The sequence below is a fragment of the Pangasianodon hypophthalmus genome, chromosome 29 (genome assembly GCF_027358585.1).
Source record: "Pangasianodon hypophthalmus isolate fPanHyp1 chromosome 29, fPanHyp1.pri, whole genome shotgun sequence".
In the NCBI taxonomy this organism is placed as follows: domain Eukaryota; kingdom Metazoa; phylum Chordata; class Actinopteri; order Siluriformes; family Pangasiidae; genus Pangasianodon; species Pangasianodon hypophthalmus.
In genome coordinates this window covers 12,954,916-12,976,540 of record NC_069738.1, presented here as the reverse complement: position 1 = coordinate 12,976,540, position 21,625 = coordinate 12,954,916, and the positions used below count along the sequence as shown (strand labels likewise).

General features: G+C 39.3%; 2 protein-coding genes across 4 annotated transcripts; both read left to right on the top strand.

Annotated features, from left to right (window-relative positions):
- The first annotated feature begins 1,178 nt into the window (after positions 1 to 1,178).
- On the top strand, positions 1,179 to 6,820 carry si:ch211-232m10.6 (uncharacterized protein LOC572203 homolog). Its single transcript, XM_026928355.3, has 6 exons — positions 1,179 to 1,656; positions 2,995 to 3,195; positions 3,902 to 3,949; positions 5,335 to 5,493; positions 6,107 to 6,218; positions 6,330 to 6,820. Exons 1-6 carry the CDS (start codon positions 1,461 to 1,463, stop codon positions 6,733 to 6,735), a joined length of 1,122 nt encoding a protein of 373 aa, XP_026784156.1. The 5' UTR covers positions 1,179 to 1,460; the 3' UTR covers positions 6,736 to 6,820.
- A 7,615-nt stretch (positions 6,821 to 14,435) lies between these two features.
- ccdc106b (coiled-coil domain containing 106b) lies at positions 14,436 to 21,380 on the top strand. 3 transcript variants are annotated; one of them, XM_026927850.3, is made up of 7 exons: positions 14,436 to 14,638; positions 15,103 to 15,192; positions 15,914 to 16,012; positions 17,315 to 17,506; positions 17,728 to 17,877; positions 17,978 to 18,184; positions 19,806 to 21,380. In XM_026927850.3, exons 2-7 carry the CDS (start codon positions 15,156 to 15,158, stop codon positions 20,120 to 20,122), a joined length of 1,002 nt encoding a protein of 333 aa, XP_026783651.3. In that variant the 5' UTR covers positions 14,436 to 14,638; positions 15,103 to 15,155; the 3' UTR covers positions 20,123 to 21,380. The 3 variants fall into 3 exon arrangements, with proteins under 3 accessions (XP_026783651.3, XP_053087573.1, XP_053087574.1); XM_053231598.1 differs by having other exon boundaries at positions 17,312 to 17,506; XM_053231599.1 differs by lacking the exon at positions 14,436 to 14,638 and adding an exon at positions 14,725 to 14,944 and having other exon boundaries at positions 17,312 to 17,506.
- Positions 21,381 to 21,625: the final 245 nt, after the last annotated feature.

Here is a 21,625-nt window from a genome sequence, read left to right as displayed (position 1 = left end):
AGATACCAGGCAGTAGATGGTTCTTTATAATAATAATAATAATAATAATAATAATAAAAATAAAATTAGTTTACTTCATGAAAGTCAGTGAGGATTTAGAGTTTTGAGATTATTGCGATGAACAGCCAGGCCACCTTGTCTTCCTGTCAGTTGTGTTTTGATAGTTTTTGATATCGAGAAGTCTAGCAGTGAGCTGGTTCAGCCAGGTTTCATTGAGCAGCTTCATGTTCATTTTAATGTTAAATGAAAGGAATTGAGTTCATCTCTTGTGCCTTTAAACATCCAGTGGCTGTTAGGCTCTTGTGAAACAGGTACAAAAATGATTGCGTGTTTTTACAAATACTACAACTACACTAAGGGTGAACAAATCAGTTTAGCATTCGCATGTGAAACTTTTAATTGTGGCGTGTGATGTACTTTGTAAGAAGTAAGCACTTAGACAGGCAGCCAGATAGATAGATAGATAGATAGATGGATAGATATCTTATGGGAAATTTTAGCAAAATTATTTCCTATTCATCAAATTAGCGATTATTTGTAAGCACTGACTAAACCGCATTTAAAGTCTGTCAACCATTTGGGCTAATATTACTAGCAGCTATCTGTGCTAGTCAGAATTCAGACTTCTCATCTCTTGGTCCAGCTGCTTTGCCTGACAGCCAAGCAAGATCGAGGCGGAAAGATTCCGAGCAGACGCACGTTTATCTGAAAGATTAACATCGTGCGTGAAGGATTAAACAGAAATTGTCGATGATGACTGAGACGTGGACCAATCACATATGAAACACATAAAACCTTAATCTCTCAAGGAAACTGATCACTCAAAGGATGCGAAGAAGAAAAAAAAGATGTCATCAGAACAGAAGTGTGTGTAGATTTTTGCAAAATGAATGCAGAAGTACAAACAATGTTGACATCAAGAATATGTTTATTGTTGTGAAGGAATATTGTGGGATTATGGGATTTTAGCATAAGAATCATTCAGTTACAGTGTGTATCCAAAGGAGAAAAGCTGTAATGCTTTAAACCACTACTTATGGATGGCATGTTTATTTAGTCCAGCATCCGTCCACCTGAAGACACGCTAAAGCCTGTTGTCATCTAAGCACATCTGTCTCTTCTGTCTGTTCTTGTCCTCACTCTCTAAATCCTCTGTTTTACTTCCACAGATTTGCTGATCCTTGCTACTGAGATTATTTCTCTATTTTTGTCTCTCTCCACCATTCAGAGCACTCCTCCACTCCTAGAAAACTCTCCTCATATCACCTCCCATCATCATCTCATCCTTAACACTTTCTCTCCATCTTCCCTCGTAGCTCTTGCTGTAGATCTTTCCTCTTTCCTCTTTCCTGTGTTCACCTCCTGAATTTTTTTATTCAGGTGTAGCCACAATTGTACACTTGCTTCTTTTTTTTTTTTTCACGCACACTCTTGCTCTTTCGTTCATTCATACATTCACTATGCTGAAGCGCATGTCCAGACGCAGCCGCTCCCTGCTGTCCCTCTGTCTAACCTCTCTGGCCCTGACTCTCTCTGTACTGGCCTTCTGCACCTCCTACTGGTGTGAGGGGACACACAAAGTGGTAAAACCTCTCTGCCTGTCTCCTGTGAAAATGAAGAACTGTGGCCAGAACAACAGCCAGCCCTTTACCACTGGTAAGAAGGATTCAAGCTGCACGGAGGGAAAATCAGCCAGTGTTTATGGTTCTGTAGAGGCGTTTCAACACTTCCTATGAAGCCCATGATCATAGTGAATTATAGCCCCAATTATAATTATTTATCAGCAAATATTACTGTTCTATAAATACATTTATAAAGACACATCAAGACCTATATGTCAAGTTATAGTTACGTTTATATTATTTTTATAATTACTTTTAAGTGATGCACTTGCTTTTTCAATGCCTATGCTCATAACGCATTATACACCGATTTATAAGTATTAATTATTCAGACTTATGGTTCCATTAATGTATTTATGATGCTGCATTTTTATAAATGGATTCTTAAACATCATTTAATAATCATATATCATCTGTTGGGGGGCATGGTGGCTTAGTGGTTCACATGTTTGTGTGTGTGTGTGTGTGTGTGTGTGTGTGGAGTTTGCATGTTCACCCCATGCTTCGGAGGTTTCCTCAACCAGTCCAAAGATGTGCACTGTAGGCTGACTGGCATCTCTAAAATTGTCCTTAGCGTGTGAATGTGTGTGATTGTGCCCTTGGATGGATTGGCCCCCCGTCCATGGTGTCCCCTGCGAGTCCACTGGGATAGGCTCCCTGTGACCCTGCTTAGGATAAGCAGTACAGAAAATGGATGGGTGGGTCTCATCTGTACTAAAAACATAAATATATCTTGCAAAACTCACACTAGGCAGTGGTTAAGGCTCTGGGTTATTGCTCAGAAGGTTGAGGGTTCAAGCCCCATCATTGCTGCACTGTCACTGTTGAACCCTTGAGCAAGATGATGTATTTTTTGTAGTGGAACAAAACGGAACAGTGTAGCTATTCAGGGAGGGCACAGTGGCTTAGTGGTTAGCATTGTTGCCTCGCACCCCCGGGGGTGGGGATTCGATTCCCGCCTCCGCCCTGTGTGTGCAGAGCTTGCATGTTCTCCCCCTGTTTTGGGGTTTCCTCCCTCAATACAAAGACATGCTTTGTAGGGTGATTGACATCTCTAAATTGTCAGTGGTGTGTGAGAGATTGTACCCTATGATGCGTTGGCACCCTGTCCAGGATGTCCCCCACCTTGTGCCCCGAGTCCCCTGGGAGAGTCTCCCTGCAACCCTGTGTAGGATAAGCGGTACAGAAAATGGATGGGTTTAGATATAGTGCGTGCAAAAGGGAAGCATGTCTCTGTAGAGGAAAACCTGTAGAACTATGTACAGTAGATGTTCAAATGTTCAAATTGGACCATGTGACATGGAAAAGCTAACCTTCTCTGTGTGTTCCACACATTTTTCCCCCTCTATCTCCACTCCAAACCCTAACATAGACAGCCCAACTCCAGACCCCAAAAAGCCCGAGTCAAATGTGACAATTTCCCCAAAGCAGAAGGAGGAGCAAACCCTAATGAAGGCAAAGGAGCTGGCCAATGCAGTCCACTATATCTGGGAAACAGGAGAGGACAAATACATGCTTCGATACTTTCACACCGGTTTCTGGCTTTCTTGTGAGAAACACCATAACGGTCAAGGTAAGAGCGTTGTTTTTTTCTGACTGTCTATTTTTTTCTCCAAGAAGATCAGAATTAATTCTTCCTAAATAATTAATAACTGTGTTTATTTACACACACAAATGTATTCATGAGCATGGAGAAACCGTCGCACACGAGGGCACTTCAGTTCAGCGAGCACTGAGCACTGAGACATGCGTACTTCCTTTCCCCTCGCTTGCCAGGGTCTACACACTTGTAGGACAAGTTAATTAAAGTAAAAGAGCCATGGTTGAAAGTAAAAAAGTAATTTGTAATCTTTATTTTATTAGTATCCTTGTGGTTATGTCAAACGTAAAACAAGATCAACATTGTACATACAAAAAGGTATCAATTCATAAGCATTACAAAAAAAAGATATACTTAAAAAACTTTTAGCAATGATAAAATTGTACATCAACAAAATGCGTCTGAGAAAGGAAGAAAAGAATCTTTATGCCTTTTTTTTTAGATTATAACTTGCATGATTAACCAGTAAACGAAACTAAAGCACATCTGCTTAAAACTTGCGCTGTGCATTCACTTCTTTTGCTAAACTGCAGAGTCGCATGAATGGTACAATCCCCCAGAAATTTTCATTTTAATTTTAACCTTATGCAGTTTCCTAATGATATTGAACAAAATAATTTCTTAATTACAATTTAAATGGGTTTAAAATGAAACAGGACGTAATTTTGTTATGTTTCAGGAGAGAAATGTCGAAGTTTCATTGAATTGACGCCTGGAGAAGCACAAGGTAAACACGTATGTAACTATACTTCTATGAACAGCAGGGGTGGTGGATATCACCTGGATGCCCTGTTGTGTACATGCGCATGCCTACCAGTACCTTCACCAAAACCAGGAAGTGACTATTTGACATAGTGATGGTTATAAATCCTCTTGTTATACAGCCAACGTTCTTTTGGAACCTTCTCACCACGTTTTGCTGGTGCTTTTCTGGTGTTCATAGAACCACAGTTACATATGTAACTAGCATTATTTTTCACTCCTATTAGCCTCCAGGCAGTAAATATCACCTGGATAACATGTGCCATAATGCCACAAAGAACCAACCCACCTTAGGACTGACTAGAAAGATGTTTGGAGCTGACCTCTGTGCTCGGTTGTCTGGGAGGGGCGAAGTTAGCCTTATACAACCTGGAGAAGGTGCACAGTGATGCCCAGGTAGCTACAGTGCAGACTTCCTGGAGCGTCATGCGTCTAAGTAATGCCAATAAGGAGGAGACATGGCACATTAGGGGCCTGGTGTCCCCAGGGGGACAGGGGGATTGTGTCTTACCTCTGTTGCAGATGAACAGTTGGTCTGAATCACTGCTGTCCAAATGGCACCATAGGGTGCGTACTGTGCATAACAAGAACACTCAGCTAGGTCAGTTGATTGGTTAACAAAACCCCAGGGTCATCCACAAGCTTGTTGGTAGTCTTCCTGCTCCCTAGCATGCAGTTCTCCCACTGTTTTTTGCTTAAGTGGTGGCTAGTAAAAAAGGTCATTCTGTAGAGATACTCATTTCACTTCAGCATCCCTCAAGGGCTTATAAGGGGAGGGACCCAAGTACAAGAGTCTTTGGAGTTGAAGGTGCCTTGTAACTTTAGAAAATGTGTGGTTAGTTTAAGAGTTTATGAGATTCCATCTATACTTGCTGCAATGGTCACCGCATAGACCCTCAACGCAAATGGGGAATTTCCACTGTCTAGACGTCCCTGCAAGAAGACTAGTACTCCATTAACTGTCTCCAGCTTTGGAGGACAATTTGCACATGATGTCCGTCATGTATACGAGGCAAGAGGAGAAATGCTGGCTGTATGATAATGGTATTCATATCAAATACAGTTAGTTTGTGCTTTTGTATGCTTGCATTCACACATGAGGGTATCCGGGTAATATTCACCACTCCTGGCAGTTAGCAGGGGTGCAATCGAACATATTTTACAAAGTGCTTGTACAAGGCGTGTGATTCCAACTATATATTAGCCACCGTATATAACCAGAATGGGTTTATGAGGTTACCAATATGGTCTTTTTGTTTTTAACAGTGGATTTTTAACAATAATAAAGAATGTCATTGTCTTACATGTCTGGGTTTTTTTTTTATTTTTAGTTTTTTTTTATATCTTCAGGGGTTCTTTGGCTCTCCTTGTTCTCAGAGTTCATGTACATCACTCTGCTGGCCATGGGATTCCTTATGATGTGGATGGAGTTGCTTTTACTTTGCTTAAATAAGGAGATGTATGCACTCAAGATCAATGCCTTTGCTGCCATTTGCACTGTTCTCTCAGGTGAGATATTGTGTATTCAGTTTAATACCTTGGTGGTGGTAATGAAGGTAACATACACTATATAGCCAAAAGTTTGTGGACAACCTGACCATCACAAACATATGTGCTTGTTGAAAATCCCATTCCAGGTTTATTCCCCCTTTGCTGTTATAATAAGCTCCACTCTTCTGGGAAGGCTTTCCACTAGATGTTGGAGCGTGGCTGTGGGGATTTGTGTTCATTCAGCTACAAGAGCATTAGTGAGATCAGGTACTGATGTTGGGTGAGGAGGTCTGGGGTTCAGTCGGTGTTCCAGGACAATCGAGTTCTTCCACTCCAACCTTCACACACCATGTCTTCATGGAGCTCGCTTTGTGCACAGGAGCATTGTCATGCTGGAACAGGTTTGGGCCTCTTAGTTCCAGTGAAGGGAAATTGTAATGCTACAGCATACAAGTCATTCTAAACAATTCCACGCTTCCAACTTTGTGGCAACAGTTTGGCGAAGAACCACATTAGCGTGAAGATCAGGTGTCCACATAATTTTGGCCATGTAGTGTATAATGCTGGGCAACGTTTAATGATGTCCTTTTATTTTCTGTTGTAAATTTCCATGCCATTGTCCCTGTTTCAGGAATGATGGGGATGGTAGCACATATGATGTACACTACAGTATTTCAGTTGACTGTGAGCATTGGTCCTAAAGACTGGAGACCGCAGACCTGGGACTACGGCTGGTCATTCACGTAAGCTTTATCTTTTTTGTCTCCCTCTCTTTTAAACATTTTTGATGTACCTAAGTAATATTCTCCATTGTGCTTGGTTTAACGCTAACACACAGCTACCTTTCCTTCCAGTCTGGCCTGGATTTCTTTCAGCTGTTGCATGGCTGCTGCTGTCTTCACCCTCAACTCCTACACCAAGATGGTGATTGAGATGAAGCACCGCGCTCGTATTCGTCTGGAAGAAGCTGCCAATCACGCTCCCCCTTATGACGATATAATCATGGCCGATGCTAGTGGCAGCATCTACTCCATCAACCTTCCTCTTCAGCACTGTCAGGAGGGGAAGTTGATTGACACCATATGGCCTTCTAGGAAGGAGTGTCTGCCTGCAGTGATGATGGACGGAATGAACTCGGAGGGACTGGTGCTGTTAGGAAGGTGTGGGACGCAGGGGTGCGAAGACTGCGAGAGAGAGATAGACAAGATAAAGGATGTATTGGAGAAAGAAGGTGATGAAGAGGATGATGACATATGCTGAGAGGACATGGATGGAAGGAAGCACAAAAGAAAAAGAGTAGGAAGGGGTGGTGGAATAGGATGTGTATTGGAGCCCTGAAAGGCGAAGTGGGAAATAAAGTTTGTTCCCCAGTCAAATTTCCACTTTTTTTTTTTTTTACCTGTCCATTGTTTTAAAAACTTCCTTATTATTCTAAAATATGAGAAATAGGAAAAAATAAAGAAAACATTTCCGTTTCCAAACATTTGATTGAGTATTGTGTGTGTGTGTGTTTGCCAAATACATCGCTAATGTTTTTTAACTGCTTAAAATACAAGGGCACATCAAATGAAAACCTTCAAAGTCCAACATAAATGACCAACCAGAAGAATTTTTTTTTCTACAGGAATCCAGACACTTGTTAATTGCTGGAACACTTGAACGAAATGAAGATGGTGGATAAATATGATACACTTTTGTGTAAAAAGTGCAAAACAATCTAATAATAATACGATTTTCATTTGACTCACCCTTGTTATTTGGGAATACTGTATATATCTGGTACTTTCAATATGCAGACGCTGGGATAACAAACACAATCCAAGACTTAACCCCAACATGAGCTACCTTACACATGACTCTGGATCCTTCTGACTCATGAGTCATCTGAAAAATGATGTCCAGTCAAATGTAGGATTATTGGCAGACTTCATGAAAATGAGAAAAGGAATACTGTGCATACATTCAATGACTTGTGGTATATTGTTACACAAACTCAGTTCAAAGTTATTTGCACCCCCACAATTATTTTGTGATGAATTTCCTGCAGAGGATAACAACATTGTGCCTATTCATATAATACACAAAACTGAAGAACATTTGTAGCCCAAACTTGGACCACTCCACCAGGCAGAGCATTTACTGTATATTCTCTGTATGTACAGTTGCCAATGTGAGCTGCTGTCTTCAGTTTAGATCACAGGCTTAGGGGTCAAATAGGGGTCAAATCCAGAGACTGAGCTGATCATTGAAAAATGCTGATTTTTGTGTTCTCTCAGCCATTTGTGTGCTGATTTAGATGTATATTTGGGCTCATTCTCTTGTGCAAAGATTCATCTATGGGAACCGGGTTTGGGGTTAAATATTGTGTCACTTTCATATTTCATGAATATTCACAAGAGTCCCTGGAAAACAGCTCAAAAGCATTAATGATTTATTAATTATTAATGATGCTTTTCCTCGTTTTTCACAAATGTTCCAATCATGTCAATGGCCAAAAGTGTTATCCACCGTTAAGATGCACGTGGATGGCATGTACGTGTAAAATAAGTGGTTAATTACTTACAATATGTAATGTATTGCATATGACTAATTGCTAATTTGTCTAAGTAATTACTAACCTAGTTAATTAACCCTTTCACATTGGTATGTCAGGTCCATCCATTTCATTTGTATCAAAGTCTGAAATTTCCACTGGACGTGATATGGACGTGGCTAAAAAGGCATTTACTGGAATACTGCATTTTAAACAATATACCTGCATGTTTAAGTTTCTAGCCAATTAATTTCACAGAAGTCTGATTTATTTATTTATTTTCTTAATACCACAGTGATGGCAATCAGGGCCCATTATGCCAAATTCAGGACATGCACATCACAAGAGAGTAAACAAAACCTTTCCATGACTCTTAAGCTGGAAGCTGATCTTACCAAAGTGGCAGATCTAGTATTCAATCAGAAGTCCATATTATTTACAAAACTCACACTGTGCCTGAAGAGCTTTATCTGCTGATGCTCTGTAGTGCTCACATTGAAATAAATGCTTCATTTGCACACTTCAGTTTGGAACGTTACTAAAGACTGCCATGAATTAAAGTAGCCTACATAGGCTTCATTGCTTCAAAATGAATTGTAGTGTTGTTTTTGAGTCTCACTGTACTGTATAAGAACAGGAGGGCACAATGGCACGGTGCCACCTCACAGCTCCAGGGTCCACGGGTCAATCCTGAGCTCGGGTTTCTGTCAGTGTAGAGACTGTGCACTGTCTCTCCATGCTCTCGCCATATCTGTGTGTGGGGGGTCTGAGTTCTGTAGTGAGGTAACTTTACACCTGGGTAATGATACAAACTCCATGAAAATCATTCAAAAGGTTCCCACTAAATTAGAGATCAAATAAATACCTCTTCATCAAGAAAAATCTATTTTATTTATCAGGAAAAAAAGGTTTTAATCTAGCAAAACAAGCATTTCTTCATATACACAATATCAAGACCTTAGCGGCAGCCTAACAGCAAACCAGGATATGCAGCACCAGTTAAATAAATGTATTATGTAAAATAATAATAATAATAATAATTTTCACACCAAAACTAAATACCAAAAGAGGAACAACATTATGTAAGTAATGTCTGTATGTCCTAACTGCAGTCATGACCAGAGTTGAGACAAATCAAAGAAACAGCAGGGCTCCCAAGTGGTGCAATAGAAAAGTCACGTTCTACAGATCACAAGTTTGAATCCCAATGATGCCGCAGCCATCATCACACCCACGGGAGCAATGGGAGCCGTGCACTGAGGGTGGGAGGAGCGGCAATCACAGTGACACTAGCCAATCATGGGCTCATGTATGTGGAAGAAGGTAGACAGCACTTTCGTCTGAGCGTGCTACGTTGACTTTGTGATGCAGCATGAGCAGTAGTTTTAAAAAGATGAGCTTTCACTCATCAGTCTGTCTTCATACGTCTCAGAGGAAGCACGTGTTGATCTTCACCCAGCCTGCCTGGTAGCTGCCATATGACAGGGGAGAGCGGACTGGTGGAAGGAAACTGGCAGGTGACCAAATTAGCAAACAAAATTGGGGAAAAAACAAATCAAAGGAGCATGAGAGGAATTCACAAAACAGCCTAAAGAATTATCAAGCAACTAAAGAGTAAACAGATGAAAACAACAGTTTTCATGTGAATAAGCAAAAGCTGACATTTCATTCTTGCACAACAGTCAACACTTTATTAGCCAAATTTTCAAAATCAGTACTCATAAAAAAAATATGGCATTAACAACATATTGTATTTATATACGCTGTATATTTTTCAGCCAGGCATTAACAGTGGCCTGAAATAAAAAAGCTTTTTTTTTTTTTTTTTTCCATTTTTAGAGCTTTCTAAAATCCATCTCCTCTCAGGTGCTGTAGCAAAGCAGCTATGCAATACTGAGAATAATATTAGCCTTCAAATCACTTGACTATTACATGTCTAGAAAGACTTTTAAATATTACAGTATTACAAACTGCACGGTTAAAGAGAGAAGTGTTTAACCAGCCATGTAAACTTACACTGAAATGCAAACTGTTCTAAATTAGAGTATAAAAAAAAACTGAGGAAAAACTGACACTACTTTATTGCAATTGAAATAGAAGGATATGTAACACAACATAACACATGCCAGTGTGTGCTGATACTGATGTAAAATACAGATAACTGGTAGCTAAATATTCTCATGTGCTATGTAACATTCACTCCTAACAGCTGAATGATGTACAGTTCTTGAACTGCTTGGTTGGGGTGTGTTGCATAATCACAGCTCTCAGACTTATCATGGAACCTGCAAGTGATGGAGTGAAGGAATAACAGACAGAAGAGACACACACATGAACAGTGTATTATTATTTTTAAAGTCATTTCTGCTTTGCTGATAAAGATATAGGCCTAAAAAGAAAAACAATACAATTATGTAGTTAATGTGAAATTACCTATGAGGCTTGCTGAGAATTTCTGCCGATCTGCTTCAGGGACCCTGATGGCCGCGGTGGGTGCGCATTTTGCGGCTGAGCGTGCGCGCAATGCGGTCCACTGCATTGCCAATGTGGCCCATCTCCTTGCTTGAAGTCAGGCCTTCGATGTTGCCGCTGTACCACATCACCCAGCCACCAAGCGACATCAACACCAGAAGAGCTCCTGTGTACACTAACAAGTCACCAAAGTCTCTGCCTTTCACCTCCAGAGGAACGAAGACTCCCGCGAGCAACACCATCACGCCCACTAGGTCAAAAATGACCGCAAATGCCAGCGCCACTCTGCAGTGTGCCAGGCCCGTGCAGGACGTCATACTGACTGGGTCAAGTCTGGTGAGCATAAAACACAACATTTTGGTTCAACTGTAAAACATATCATCCACTCAGAGAGAAAAAAAATACACAGGACTGCACAGCTTAAGAAAAAAATCAGCAAAAGTGAAATGATTGACGATTGTATAAAAGAAACTTTACACAATGATTACAGTTTTCCACTCAAACAATAGGAGGAAGTATTTTTGTTCTAACAAAAAGTAGTCTCATTAGAACTACTTTTTAAATAATAGTATAACAAAGTATTACATAGTATAATGTACATGTATATATACAGTACATAAACACAGAAAATTAAGATATAACTCCCAACGTGTCCTGGTATAAGAAAATAACGACATCCCATTGCACCTTTTCAAACAAATTAAAACTAATATTAAAATCCACTACATTCATTTTTCTTATGTTTATTCATTTAGTAGCAGAGACGATACTTCTTGTCGTGGCGTTACATTCCAACATCACACAGCATCAGAAGAACTGATTCAGAACTGTGATGTACCTTGACATCTCTCCTGTCTTTTTCTTGAATGTCTTGAGTGTGTGTTCACTGAGCACTAGTGTTTGCATTTCATGAGTAGAGAGAGTTGCCAAATATAAAAAACGTGACACAAGGTCACGTTGTCAGTCCCCACATCAAAACTCAAAAAATACATACATATATTAAACATTTCCTGATTAAACCGTTGGCCGTTCAGCCGAGATGCAAATGATCCGGTTTACACTTGTATATAGTGCTGATCTCTTGTGAGCTGATCTCCAAGTGGGGCCTTTGTGATTCGTTCAAAAAAAAGAACTGATAGTTCACAAACAAACCATATCTGGGTTGTTCTTAAAGTGGTCAACTCTCCAAATAATGTCTGACATTCTGCACTGCAACAGTCAGTATTTGTGTACTTACAGTAGATTACCTGATAAAATGCTTAACGTCTGTAGGTAGGTGCACCATATAAACTGCTGTATTTTAATTTTATATTGAGACTATTGACTATTGAGTTGACATGGGTTCAGGGTGTTTTTTGTGAAAAATTAAACCAAGATAAATCTTATCAGACCTTTTTCCACCTGTGATATAGTTACCAATAACATTCAAACGAAAAACAGAAAACGTTTTAGGGAAAAAAGAAAAAGAAAGAAAAAAAAAAACCTTACAATAACCTGCACAAGTATGCACACCCTCTAACTAATATTTTGTTAAAGTACCTTTTGCTTGTAATACAGCACTCAGTCTTTTTGGGTTCGAGTCCACCAACTTAGCACATCTTGATTTGGCAATTTTGTTCCAATCTTCCTTGCAAAAATGTTCCAGATCTATCAAACTGTGAGGGAAACTCCTGTACAGAGGAGATGACTTCATCGAAGACAGGTGTATGATCATTACTTTTGAACATGAGATTGAATGTGATTGGTTCATTCTGAACACAAGGATGTTGTTGTTTTTTTTCCTCTAAATCTTTTCTACTTGTTTTTCACTTGACTTTTGTTGGTCGCTATATCACATTAAAGGTGGAAAAAGATCGGACATCCCTGCTGAAAAAAAAACAAAACAATAGAAAGTAGAAACCATCTCAGAAATTCTAATGGTTTCCACTACAAATATCATTAAAAACCATCAGCTAGCCATTAAAACCATTACAGGTCCTTCATGGTATCCACTAGAAATAACATGCCACCAAAAGAAGGCAGTAGAGACCCAGAGGGTCCATTACAGTTTCCATTAAAACCAGTACAATTCCCATTACAATAATTAAAACCATTACATGAGGGTTTTTATTGTTTTTTTTTTCAGCAGGGATGATTAATCTTGGCTTCATTTTTTTTACAGGACAAAAAAACAGCCATTTCAGGGGTGTGTAGACTTTTTATATCCAGTGTATTTCAAAAACAAGATGAAGTGTACACTACAGTACACAATCCTACACACTGGAGCTCAACTCCAGCACACCTACTGTAGTGTAACACAGTAAAGCCTCAGTCTGCACCAAATCCGAGTTTTCTGTTGTTTTTTTTCCTCCTGTAGCTTTAAAATGGAGCCAAAACACTGAGGAGTCTGTGTTAATGTCGACTGCCTGCTGTTTAGACTAACAGGAGTGAGTAATATTTGAGGAAATAAAAGTGTTAGTGTGGTGTTGAGGGCTTGAACGCTGCTCGGTGAACACACAGGTAAAGCCAACTACAAGCTAGTTTCTGTTTTTTTTTTTTTCTTTTTTTTTTCTTTCTTTTTTTTTTGTAAATAAAAACTTACCCTTCGAAACTTTACGGAAATGTTTTGAATAATTTCTTCATCGACGTTTTTCCTCACAGGTTCATCGAGAAAGATTCTTCTGTTCGCGTCCACCTGCGTCACTTCCGGTTTCACCTTTGTTTTGATCCCACCTGTACTAGTTTGGGTGGGTCTATAGTCCTAAAAGCACTCAAAACATATGTACAAGAAGACTCTATCAGTGAATTTCCCTGTTTCTGGATTTTCCCCAGTTCAGTGCAGCAAAAGGAAATGAGTAAATGGAACACACACACACACACACACACACCTGGGGGGGAAAAAAGTGGGCCAAGCCCAAAATGGCAAATATGAAGCTTTTAATGGTCTTAACAACAAATCATTGGTCAGAAAATGAGCAAGAATGAAACAGATGCACTCCTGAGAGCTCCTGTGCCTCCATTTACTCATTTCCTTTTGCTGCAGTGAACTGTTTAAGGAAAATCCAGAAACAGGGAAATTCACTTATAGGGTCTTCCTGTACACACAGGTAAAATCCTGATAAAGATTAACATGTCTGATTCAAACTAAAATTCAAACAAACTAACACACGTCTAACACATGTCTGGGTGTACAAAATTTTCCAAAATATCTTCTGGGATGTTTTTTTAAAAAAGTTTTTTTTAAGAATAGTGATTATTTGGGTATCCTTCGAGGGCCACAAGGCTTAATCATTTAAAGAAATCAAAAGCTTCCCATACTAACTTCCTTTGTCTATTTGCTTAATTCTTGCTCATTTTCTGACCAATTATTTGTTGTTAAGACAATTAAAAGCTTCATATTTTGCCATTTTGGGCTTGGCCTATTATTTATTTATTTATTTATTTATTCATGCATGGCGTGTGTGTGTGTGTGTGTGTATATATATATATATATATATATATATATATATATATATATATATCATACACACATTATATATATATTATACACACACACACAAATATGCATACACATACATAAACAAACAAACTGTTTTTGCAGTTTAATACAGGTTATTCTTCCAAGTACCAGGTTGTGTATTATATATATACTTGTGTGTAAAAGTATAAAACTGCATTTGACAGCACATAAAAAAATACTAAAAAAAAAACCTCGCTTTAAAAAGTAAAGTTTATCATTTCTTAATGAGATACTCTTAGTCTATAGAGTATACACATCTCTATATAGCAGGTTTTCTGGGCAAAAGAGACATTAGGTGCTTTATGGAAATAATTAATAACTTATTCAAACTCCTGGTTAATCTGGACATTTTGGATGTAGGATATGAAACTGTTGCTTAGTTACACAGCCAAGTCACTAGTGCGCATGACCGGAAGACGAGTCGGGTGCGGGCGGTCTTTTTTTTTTTTTTTTTTTTTTTTTTTTCTCTTTGATTGTTGACTTGTGAGAGAAGTTAAATATTGCACTAATTCACGAAAAAAAAAACACCACCCAAAGATGAAAACAGAATAAATATCTCAGACTGTTTGTAAGCCACACAAAAACAACAACAACAACATCCCGGATTTGTGCACCGCCGCTAGCGTTTATACCTGCAAACAATTCGAAGAGTTAATATCGTGAGTAAACGGTGCAAACTGGATTTATTCATATACATATATATATATATATATATATATACATTTATTTATTGCTAAATGATGCAAACCGAGTGAAACATGTTTGAAGTGTAGCCTGTGGCTAAGCTGATATGATAATGAAGAGAGCACGTGCGGTCTTCCAAGCAGCCAGCTTATTTACCTAGCAGAACTAGCTAAGGTTAGCCAACTAGCTAACAAGGTTAGTTGAGTTAGGATCACAGTAGGTGACTAGCTCCAAGAGGGTTTTGTCTGGTTAGTGAATTTATCCGGGAACAGCATTACTTGGTTAGTTTGTACATTTAGTTGTTGATAAAAATGAGCTAAATGTGTTGGTTAAATGTGTTGATAAGAGAATAAAGTTTCTGTGATGATGATATCTGACCTGACTCCAGCCCAAGTGCTGTTCTGAAAGAGTGTTTGTTTGTTTGTTTGTTTGTTTGTAGTTGTTTGTGAGCTTGGATCAGAATTGTAAGAGGATCCATGTCGGACTGCAATAATGACTGAACCACAGAGAAGTACAAGGAACTCAACAGGTAACTGTTACTGTTTTATGGTTATGGTATGACCATACAAAGGTCATTTCCGGGTTTAAATTGTACACGATGTGACCAAAAGTATGTGCACCCCTGACTGTCACACCCATATGTGGTTCTTCTCCAAACTGTTGGCACAAAGTTGGAAGCACACAATTGTATTAAATGTCTCTGTATGCTGTAACATTACAATTTCCCTTCACTGGAACTAAGAGGCCCAAACCTGTTCCAGCACGACAATGCCCCTGTGCACAAAGCGAGCTCCATGAAGACATGGTGTGTGAAGGTTGGAGTGGAAGAACTCGAGTGTCCTGCACAGAGCCCTGACCTCAACCCCACTGAACACCTTTGGGATGAACTGGAACAGCGACTGAACCCCAGACCTCCTCACCAACATCAGTGCCTGATCTCACTAATGCTCTTGTAGCTGAATGAACACAAATCCCCACAGCCACGCTCCAACATCTAGTGGAAAGCTTCCCAGAAGAGTGGAGCTTATCATAATGGCGAAGGGGAAATAAATCTGGAATTGTATTTTCAACAAGCACATATGGGTGTGATGATTTTATGGTGTCCACAAACTTTTGGCCATATAGTTATTCTTGATTACTATGTAAGAAACAGGTTTTATTGTTACTAGGAACATAATGTCAACACCAAAGCTTACTGCTTATTTAATGATTTAAATGTTCTCTCTCTCTTGGGTTTATTTTCTTGACAGATTTGAAAAATGAGGATGGCTATGAAATCTCTATTCCCTTTGAAGACAGTAGTGCAGACCAGTCTGGTTTCTACAACCAGAATGACCACATGTTTGATGGTAAAGTATTTGATTTACTAGTGGGAGAGAGGAAATAGTCATGCATGAAATGTGGTTATCTATCTATCTGTCTAGATATCTATGATGCTGCCACCACCATGCTTCACCACAGAGACCACAGAGCTCTGTTTGTGAACCTAAAGTGGCAGGAGCCTTGGTTTCCAGTGCTGCTAATGCATTAGTGTGTAGAACGCCATGGCAGCTTCCACACCGACAACAGAATAGATCTGTTTTCCCAAATGTTCTGAATGACTTGGCATCCTCGTCCAGATAACAAACGACTCCGAGTGAACAGCAGGTTAAGGACTGAACGCAACTGACTAACTAACTGACTGAAAGTTGACTCCACATTGCCCAATAAACATATCCATCTGAAGAGAAGACAGATAAATTTTCAATTAGTCGCTAAACAAGAAGAAAAAGGCCTTCCAAATTTTGAATGCACATGGGAAGAATTATTAAGACTGCTCTCTGCCTCATCGTTTAAAGCAAAGTTACCCAATTCTGGTCCTGAAGGGCAGGAGTCAAGCTCCAGTTTGGTGCTTTCTCTGCTCTAAAACATAATCATTAACTCCTTGGGCCTCTGATATTTGCGAATGCTGAGTTAAGGAATATTGCGTACATCAGACTCTTGTATGCAAAATCCCAGACTACTACAGGGGGTCCCAAAAGTCTCCATACGCAGGGGACTGTGTTCACCAGCACCATGTCGGTTGTGTCTTCATCAGTGGATGTTTGTGAACGTCCACTTCTCGGTTGGTCCAGTCTTTCTGAATTTATTAATAAGTTTGGCAGCAATGTCGTGTGTGATGTGCTCACCATGTTTCCTGTTAAAGTCCATCGCAACTTTGCGCCAGCTTCCCGATCCAGCCATGAGAATGATTTCAATACGTTCTTCTTTCATCAAAGGCCTTCTTAAAGGCTATCTGGAAAAAATGTACATAATATAAACTAATTCTGAAAAAATCTGGAAAACATTTTGCTAAAATGTGTGGAGACTTTTGGGACACTGTGTAGAATGCGTTGTTCAGGGGACTACTCTGGAAAAAAAAAAAAAAATCACAACAGATAAACTAAAACTTGTACAAAATGTAGCAGTTAAGAGTTTAGCTTTCAGTTTGAGCATCACTCCACTGCTGCCTGCTTCCTTTAGAACTGATTACATATAAAATCTTATATAGAATAAATTTTTTATGAAGTATTTTAAAGACAAAAGCTCTTACATGAATTATGCATAATGAATGACGATGTTATGCGCCCTCAGTGCAGAAATAACGGAGTCTCCGTTCTTACTTTCAGCAGAAAGTGCATCAGGACAGACTCCTCCCTGCAACCCATACCTGCTGATTTCCAACCTTCGTGCCCAGCTGCAGATCTCCTTGGAAAAGAACTCCTGGCTACAGAAACGCATAGAGGACCTGGAAGAGGAAAGAGACTTCCTGCGCTGCCAGCTCGACCGGTTCATCTTCACCACCAAGAGTCAGGAGAGGAATGGTGAGGATTGCAGAAAGGTGGGGAGAGATGACAGTGACCGTGTTGGATAGGTTTACGTCTAGGAGGCTGCCGAGCTTGCTCATATTACATACATTTCAATCAGAAATATTCACCGAATGTGACGCAGCAGGTGAATTTAGTGTGAGTCAGGAAAAATGGTCAAATGTAAACTTAACATTCGTGACAGAATTTCAGTGCAATTTTAATTTATTTAATTCCAGAGCTTCAGCCTGAAGTTCCCCAACAACCCACATCCCAGAAGACTGTCCTTCGCAGGGCTTCGACCCCGTCTCCACTGCCCATGATGACTCGTTCTGGACAAGCGCGCAGCCAGACCCTAAAGCGAAAAAAGAAAAAGAACAGCGTCCAAGGTTAGTTGCTGAATTGGTATTTTGCAAAAATTTGGTTTTTGTGTGTCTGTGTCAATGTCTATTTCATTTGTCCATCCCCTAATTTTTTTTTATTATAAAGATGAGGAAGATGAGGAAGTGATAGAGGAAGAAGAGTTTATAGAGGAGGATGGCTACCTTGAAGAGGAGGAGATTGTGTCAAATGATGACGACTCTGACACCAAAAGCTGCAGAAGAAGCAGGGCTAAAAGCAGGTCCAACGGTGGACCGACGAGAGTGAAAAGAACTCGGGTATTCCGCATAGCACGGGGAATGGAGAGACAAAGAGGTGAGCAGGAACATTTTACTGTTTATCCAAACCAACCGCAAGTGAGGGAGGATATGATACAAGAAGGGCGCTAGAAAAGGAGCCCACAGTGATATGAGTGCAGCAAGGCGAAGTTGGAAAGAGCCATTTTGCTGAAGGAAGAACAGAGAGAGAGAGAGAGAGAGAGAGAGAGAAGGGAATATGAGCTTGGGTTGGGGCTTGTACTCAGGAGTGATACCAACACTAGTCCCAAAACAGTCAGACAAATGATACAAATAAACTTAGAGTGTTAAACTGATTGGTGATTAATGCATGAGGCTTAAGATAATACAGTGGATATAAAATGTCTACACACTCCTGTTAATATTGCAGGGTTTTGTGATGTAAAAAAAAAAAAAAAGAAAAGAAAAGAAACCAAGATAAACTCATGTCAGATTGTTTTCCACCTTTAATGTGATAGAGCAATGAGAAAAATTCAAGTGAAAAACAACAAGAAATATTTTAAGGGGAAAAAAAAGAATTTGATTGCATAAACGCACACTCTAACTTATACTTTGTTAAAGCACCTTTTGTTTAAATACAGCACTTAGTCTTTTCGGGTTCGAGTCTATCAACTTAGCAAGAACGCAGTCTGATAGAAGTGGAGCGAGGAGATCTCCTGTACACAGCCCTCTTCAGGTTATTCCACATGTTTTTGAAAGGATTTTGGTTCTTATCGCGCTGGAAGGTGACAACATTCTTCATCTTCAGCTGTCTAACAGACGTCTGCAGGTTTTGGGCCAAAGTAGATTGGAGCTATCTGTTTTTCCCTCTGTCTTGACTAGAGCCCCAGTCCCAGCTGACGAGAAGCAGCCCTATAGCATGATGCTGCCACCACCATGCTTCACCGTGGGTACGGTCGTCTTTCGGTGAATGTTTTGTCTTTTTTTTAAAATGAGAAAGGGCTTCCGTCTAGCCACGCTACCCCACAGACCAGACCTGTAACCTGCAGCCTCTCTGGTAACTTGTCCTTTTGTCAATTTTGGAGGGACGTCCTGTTCTTGGTGATGTCATTGTGGTACTCCATTTTCTCCACTTGTTCACGACGGCCTTCACGGAGTGCAATGGTACATCCGATTAAATTCTTCAGTACCCCTCTCCTGATCGATATCTTTTGACAGTGAGATCCCGTACATGCTTTGTAAGCTCTTTGGCTTCATCAGTTGGATTAAACCAAGATGTCGTCAAGAAAATCCTACAGAAACAGCTGATCTTTATTTAGGGTTAATCAGAATCACCTCAGTGATGACGGGTGTGTGATCATTACTTTTGAACATGAGTTTGAATGTGATTGGTTCATTCTGAGCACATTCACATGCCTCATTCTGAAAGGGTGTGCAACTAGGCTATTTTAATTTAAAAAAAAAATTTTTCCTCATGTTTTTATTTGTTTTCATTTGAATTGTGTTGGTTGATAATCACATTAAAGGTGGGAAAAGATCTGACATGATTTATCACAGCTTCATTTTTTTCATACTTTGCAAAAACCTGCGATTTAACAGGGGGTTGCAGATTTTTATATCCATAAGTGTATCATGATTATATTTTGAGATGATGATGATGATGATGTCTGGTTGATGCTAGAAAGTCTTGGCTTTTTCAGTGAAAGACCCTGCTGGAGTGCTTTTTCGCTACAAGAAGATTCTGGTGACATACCAGAAGCTGAAGAGCATGTCCAGAGCCTTCCAGGTTCATGGGGTCGACCGTAACACTGTAGCCTCCACCACTCCCATTGCGGAGTTGCTCCTGGTTGCTCCAGAGAAAGTGGAAGAAGTCGGTGAGTTTGATTCCTCCAAGGAGAAGCTTCTAGACTATGCACGGCGCTGCTACAAGGCCCTCGATGAGACCGCTCATGCCAAGGTGCAGGCCTTGAAGAAAAACAACCTCCTGCTGCCCATCTCCTACAGATTCAGGAACTGATGCACCAAAAAAAAAAAAAAAAAAAAACTGTTTCCTTGAAACCTGCTGCAATGATAAATGGAAGGAGGATTCAAGGTTGCTGACTGGATGTTGCGGCATCTAAACAAAGAACTGTGCTGGGTTTGTTTTTTCTACCTCAGCTGTTGGTTATTATTTGGACAAAAACACATTTAAAAAATCCAGTAGCATTGCTGGTATTGGTAATCCTGGTTAAGGTTGATGGGAAGGTCACTCCTTTGTTGGTTTGTTTTTAGTCTGAGTTCGAATGCGTCGGTCAGACAGGATGCGCTCGAGGGATCTGAAGCGTTAGATGAGGCATTGACAGAGATTTGAGTAATGATGATGGAAAGAGTAAGTGAGAAGCAAAAAAGAAACAAAGGGAAGGAATGGCTAAGCTATACATTTCATCCATTACCTTTTGGAGAAAATCACTGTATTTAAAGACTGTATATGTATATTTTTGTACTTGTTCATTATTATTTGGGAAAAAAAAAATAACTGCTAACTTCCTCACTCCTCAGACGAATGTAACACTTATTCCCCTGTTCATTAACACCTTTAATGTAGCTTTCTAAATTATGTGAACTCTTCTGATTTACGATTATGAAAAAGAGATTAAACTGTGTTCTTGGCCTAAGTTTGAAGACATGGGAAAAAAGAAAAAAAAAAAAGATTTACAGATTTACCAGCGTTCATTACCATGATATTTATTTTAAGAAATGGCAGTTTAGTCATCTGTAGTTCATATGAATGAGTTCAATGGAGCCTGTAAGGACGGTCTGCTCTTTTCAGTTTGGTTGTAGATGTTTAGCCTTCAGATGGTGAGAAGTATTTTTGATAAACCTTTTTTTTTTTTTTTTTTTTTTTTTTTTTAAATACTGTATCATTCCTTCAGTAGTTGTGTTCAATCATATACCTATACACATTCCTGTAAACACCTGACTACGCTTATCTAGAGCTAAGACCAAAGATACAGTGTGTAGTTATGTCATTATCCTCAGGGATGTAGCCTGCTAACTCAGTCTGATCACTAAAATTGTAAAGCTTCACTTGTCTGCCTTATTATATTACTGAGGTCTTAATACACTGTGGAATCGTAGATCAGTGATGTCGTTAATGCCTGTCTTTAAGTCCAGGTAAAGGACGATTGCTTGGTTCTGTCTTGCTTTTCGGTTGAGTACCTTTTTGTGAGTCAGAGAATTTTCTTTTTGACCATCTGTTATTTCTCTAGAGGGGAATAAACCGTATGTTCATTTAAGGTACTAATTTACTTCTCAGGAAATAATACATTATATTATTTTGTTGTTGGCTTTATATTTTTAATCATATGGTCCTTATTCTTTAAAGCTATATATATATATATATATATATATATATATATATATATATATATATATATATATATATATATATATATATATATATATTAATTATATAAAGACTGAGCTGCAGTGAGTGCTGAAATGATAAGATTTGGGACACAAACATGATTTATGGAATTTT

Excerpts from the sequence above, each read along its gene's own strand:
- si:ch211-232m10.6 (XM_026928355.3), top strand. The coding sequence starts at position 1,461 with ATGCTGAAGCGCATGTCCAGACGCAGCCGCTCCCTGCTGTCCCTCTGT. Across the intron at positions 3,950-5,334 it reads GACGCCTGGAGAAGCACAAG|GGGTTCTTTGGCTCTCCTTG; the intron begins GTAAACACGTAT and ends TTATATCTTCAG. Across the intron at positions 6,219-6,329 it reads GACTACGGCTGGTCATTCAC|TCTGGCCTGGATTTCTTTCA; the intron begins GTAAGCTTTATC and ends CTTTCCTTCCAG.
- ccdc106b (XM_053231598.1), top strand. The coding sequence starts at position 15,156 with ATGACTGAACCACAGAGAAGTACAAGGAACTCAACAG. Across the intron at positions 15,193-15,913 it reads AAGTACAAGGAACTCAACAG|ATTTGAAAAATGAGGATGGC; the intron begins GTAACTGTTACT and ends TTTTCTTGACAG. Across the intron at positions 18,185-19,805 it reads GGGAATGGAGAGACAAAGAG|TGAAAGACCCTGCTGGAGTG; the intron begins GTGAGCAGGAAC and ends TGGCTTTTTCAG.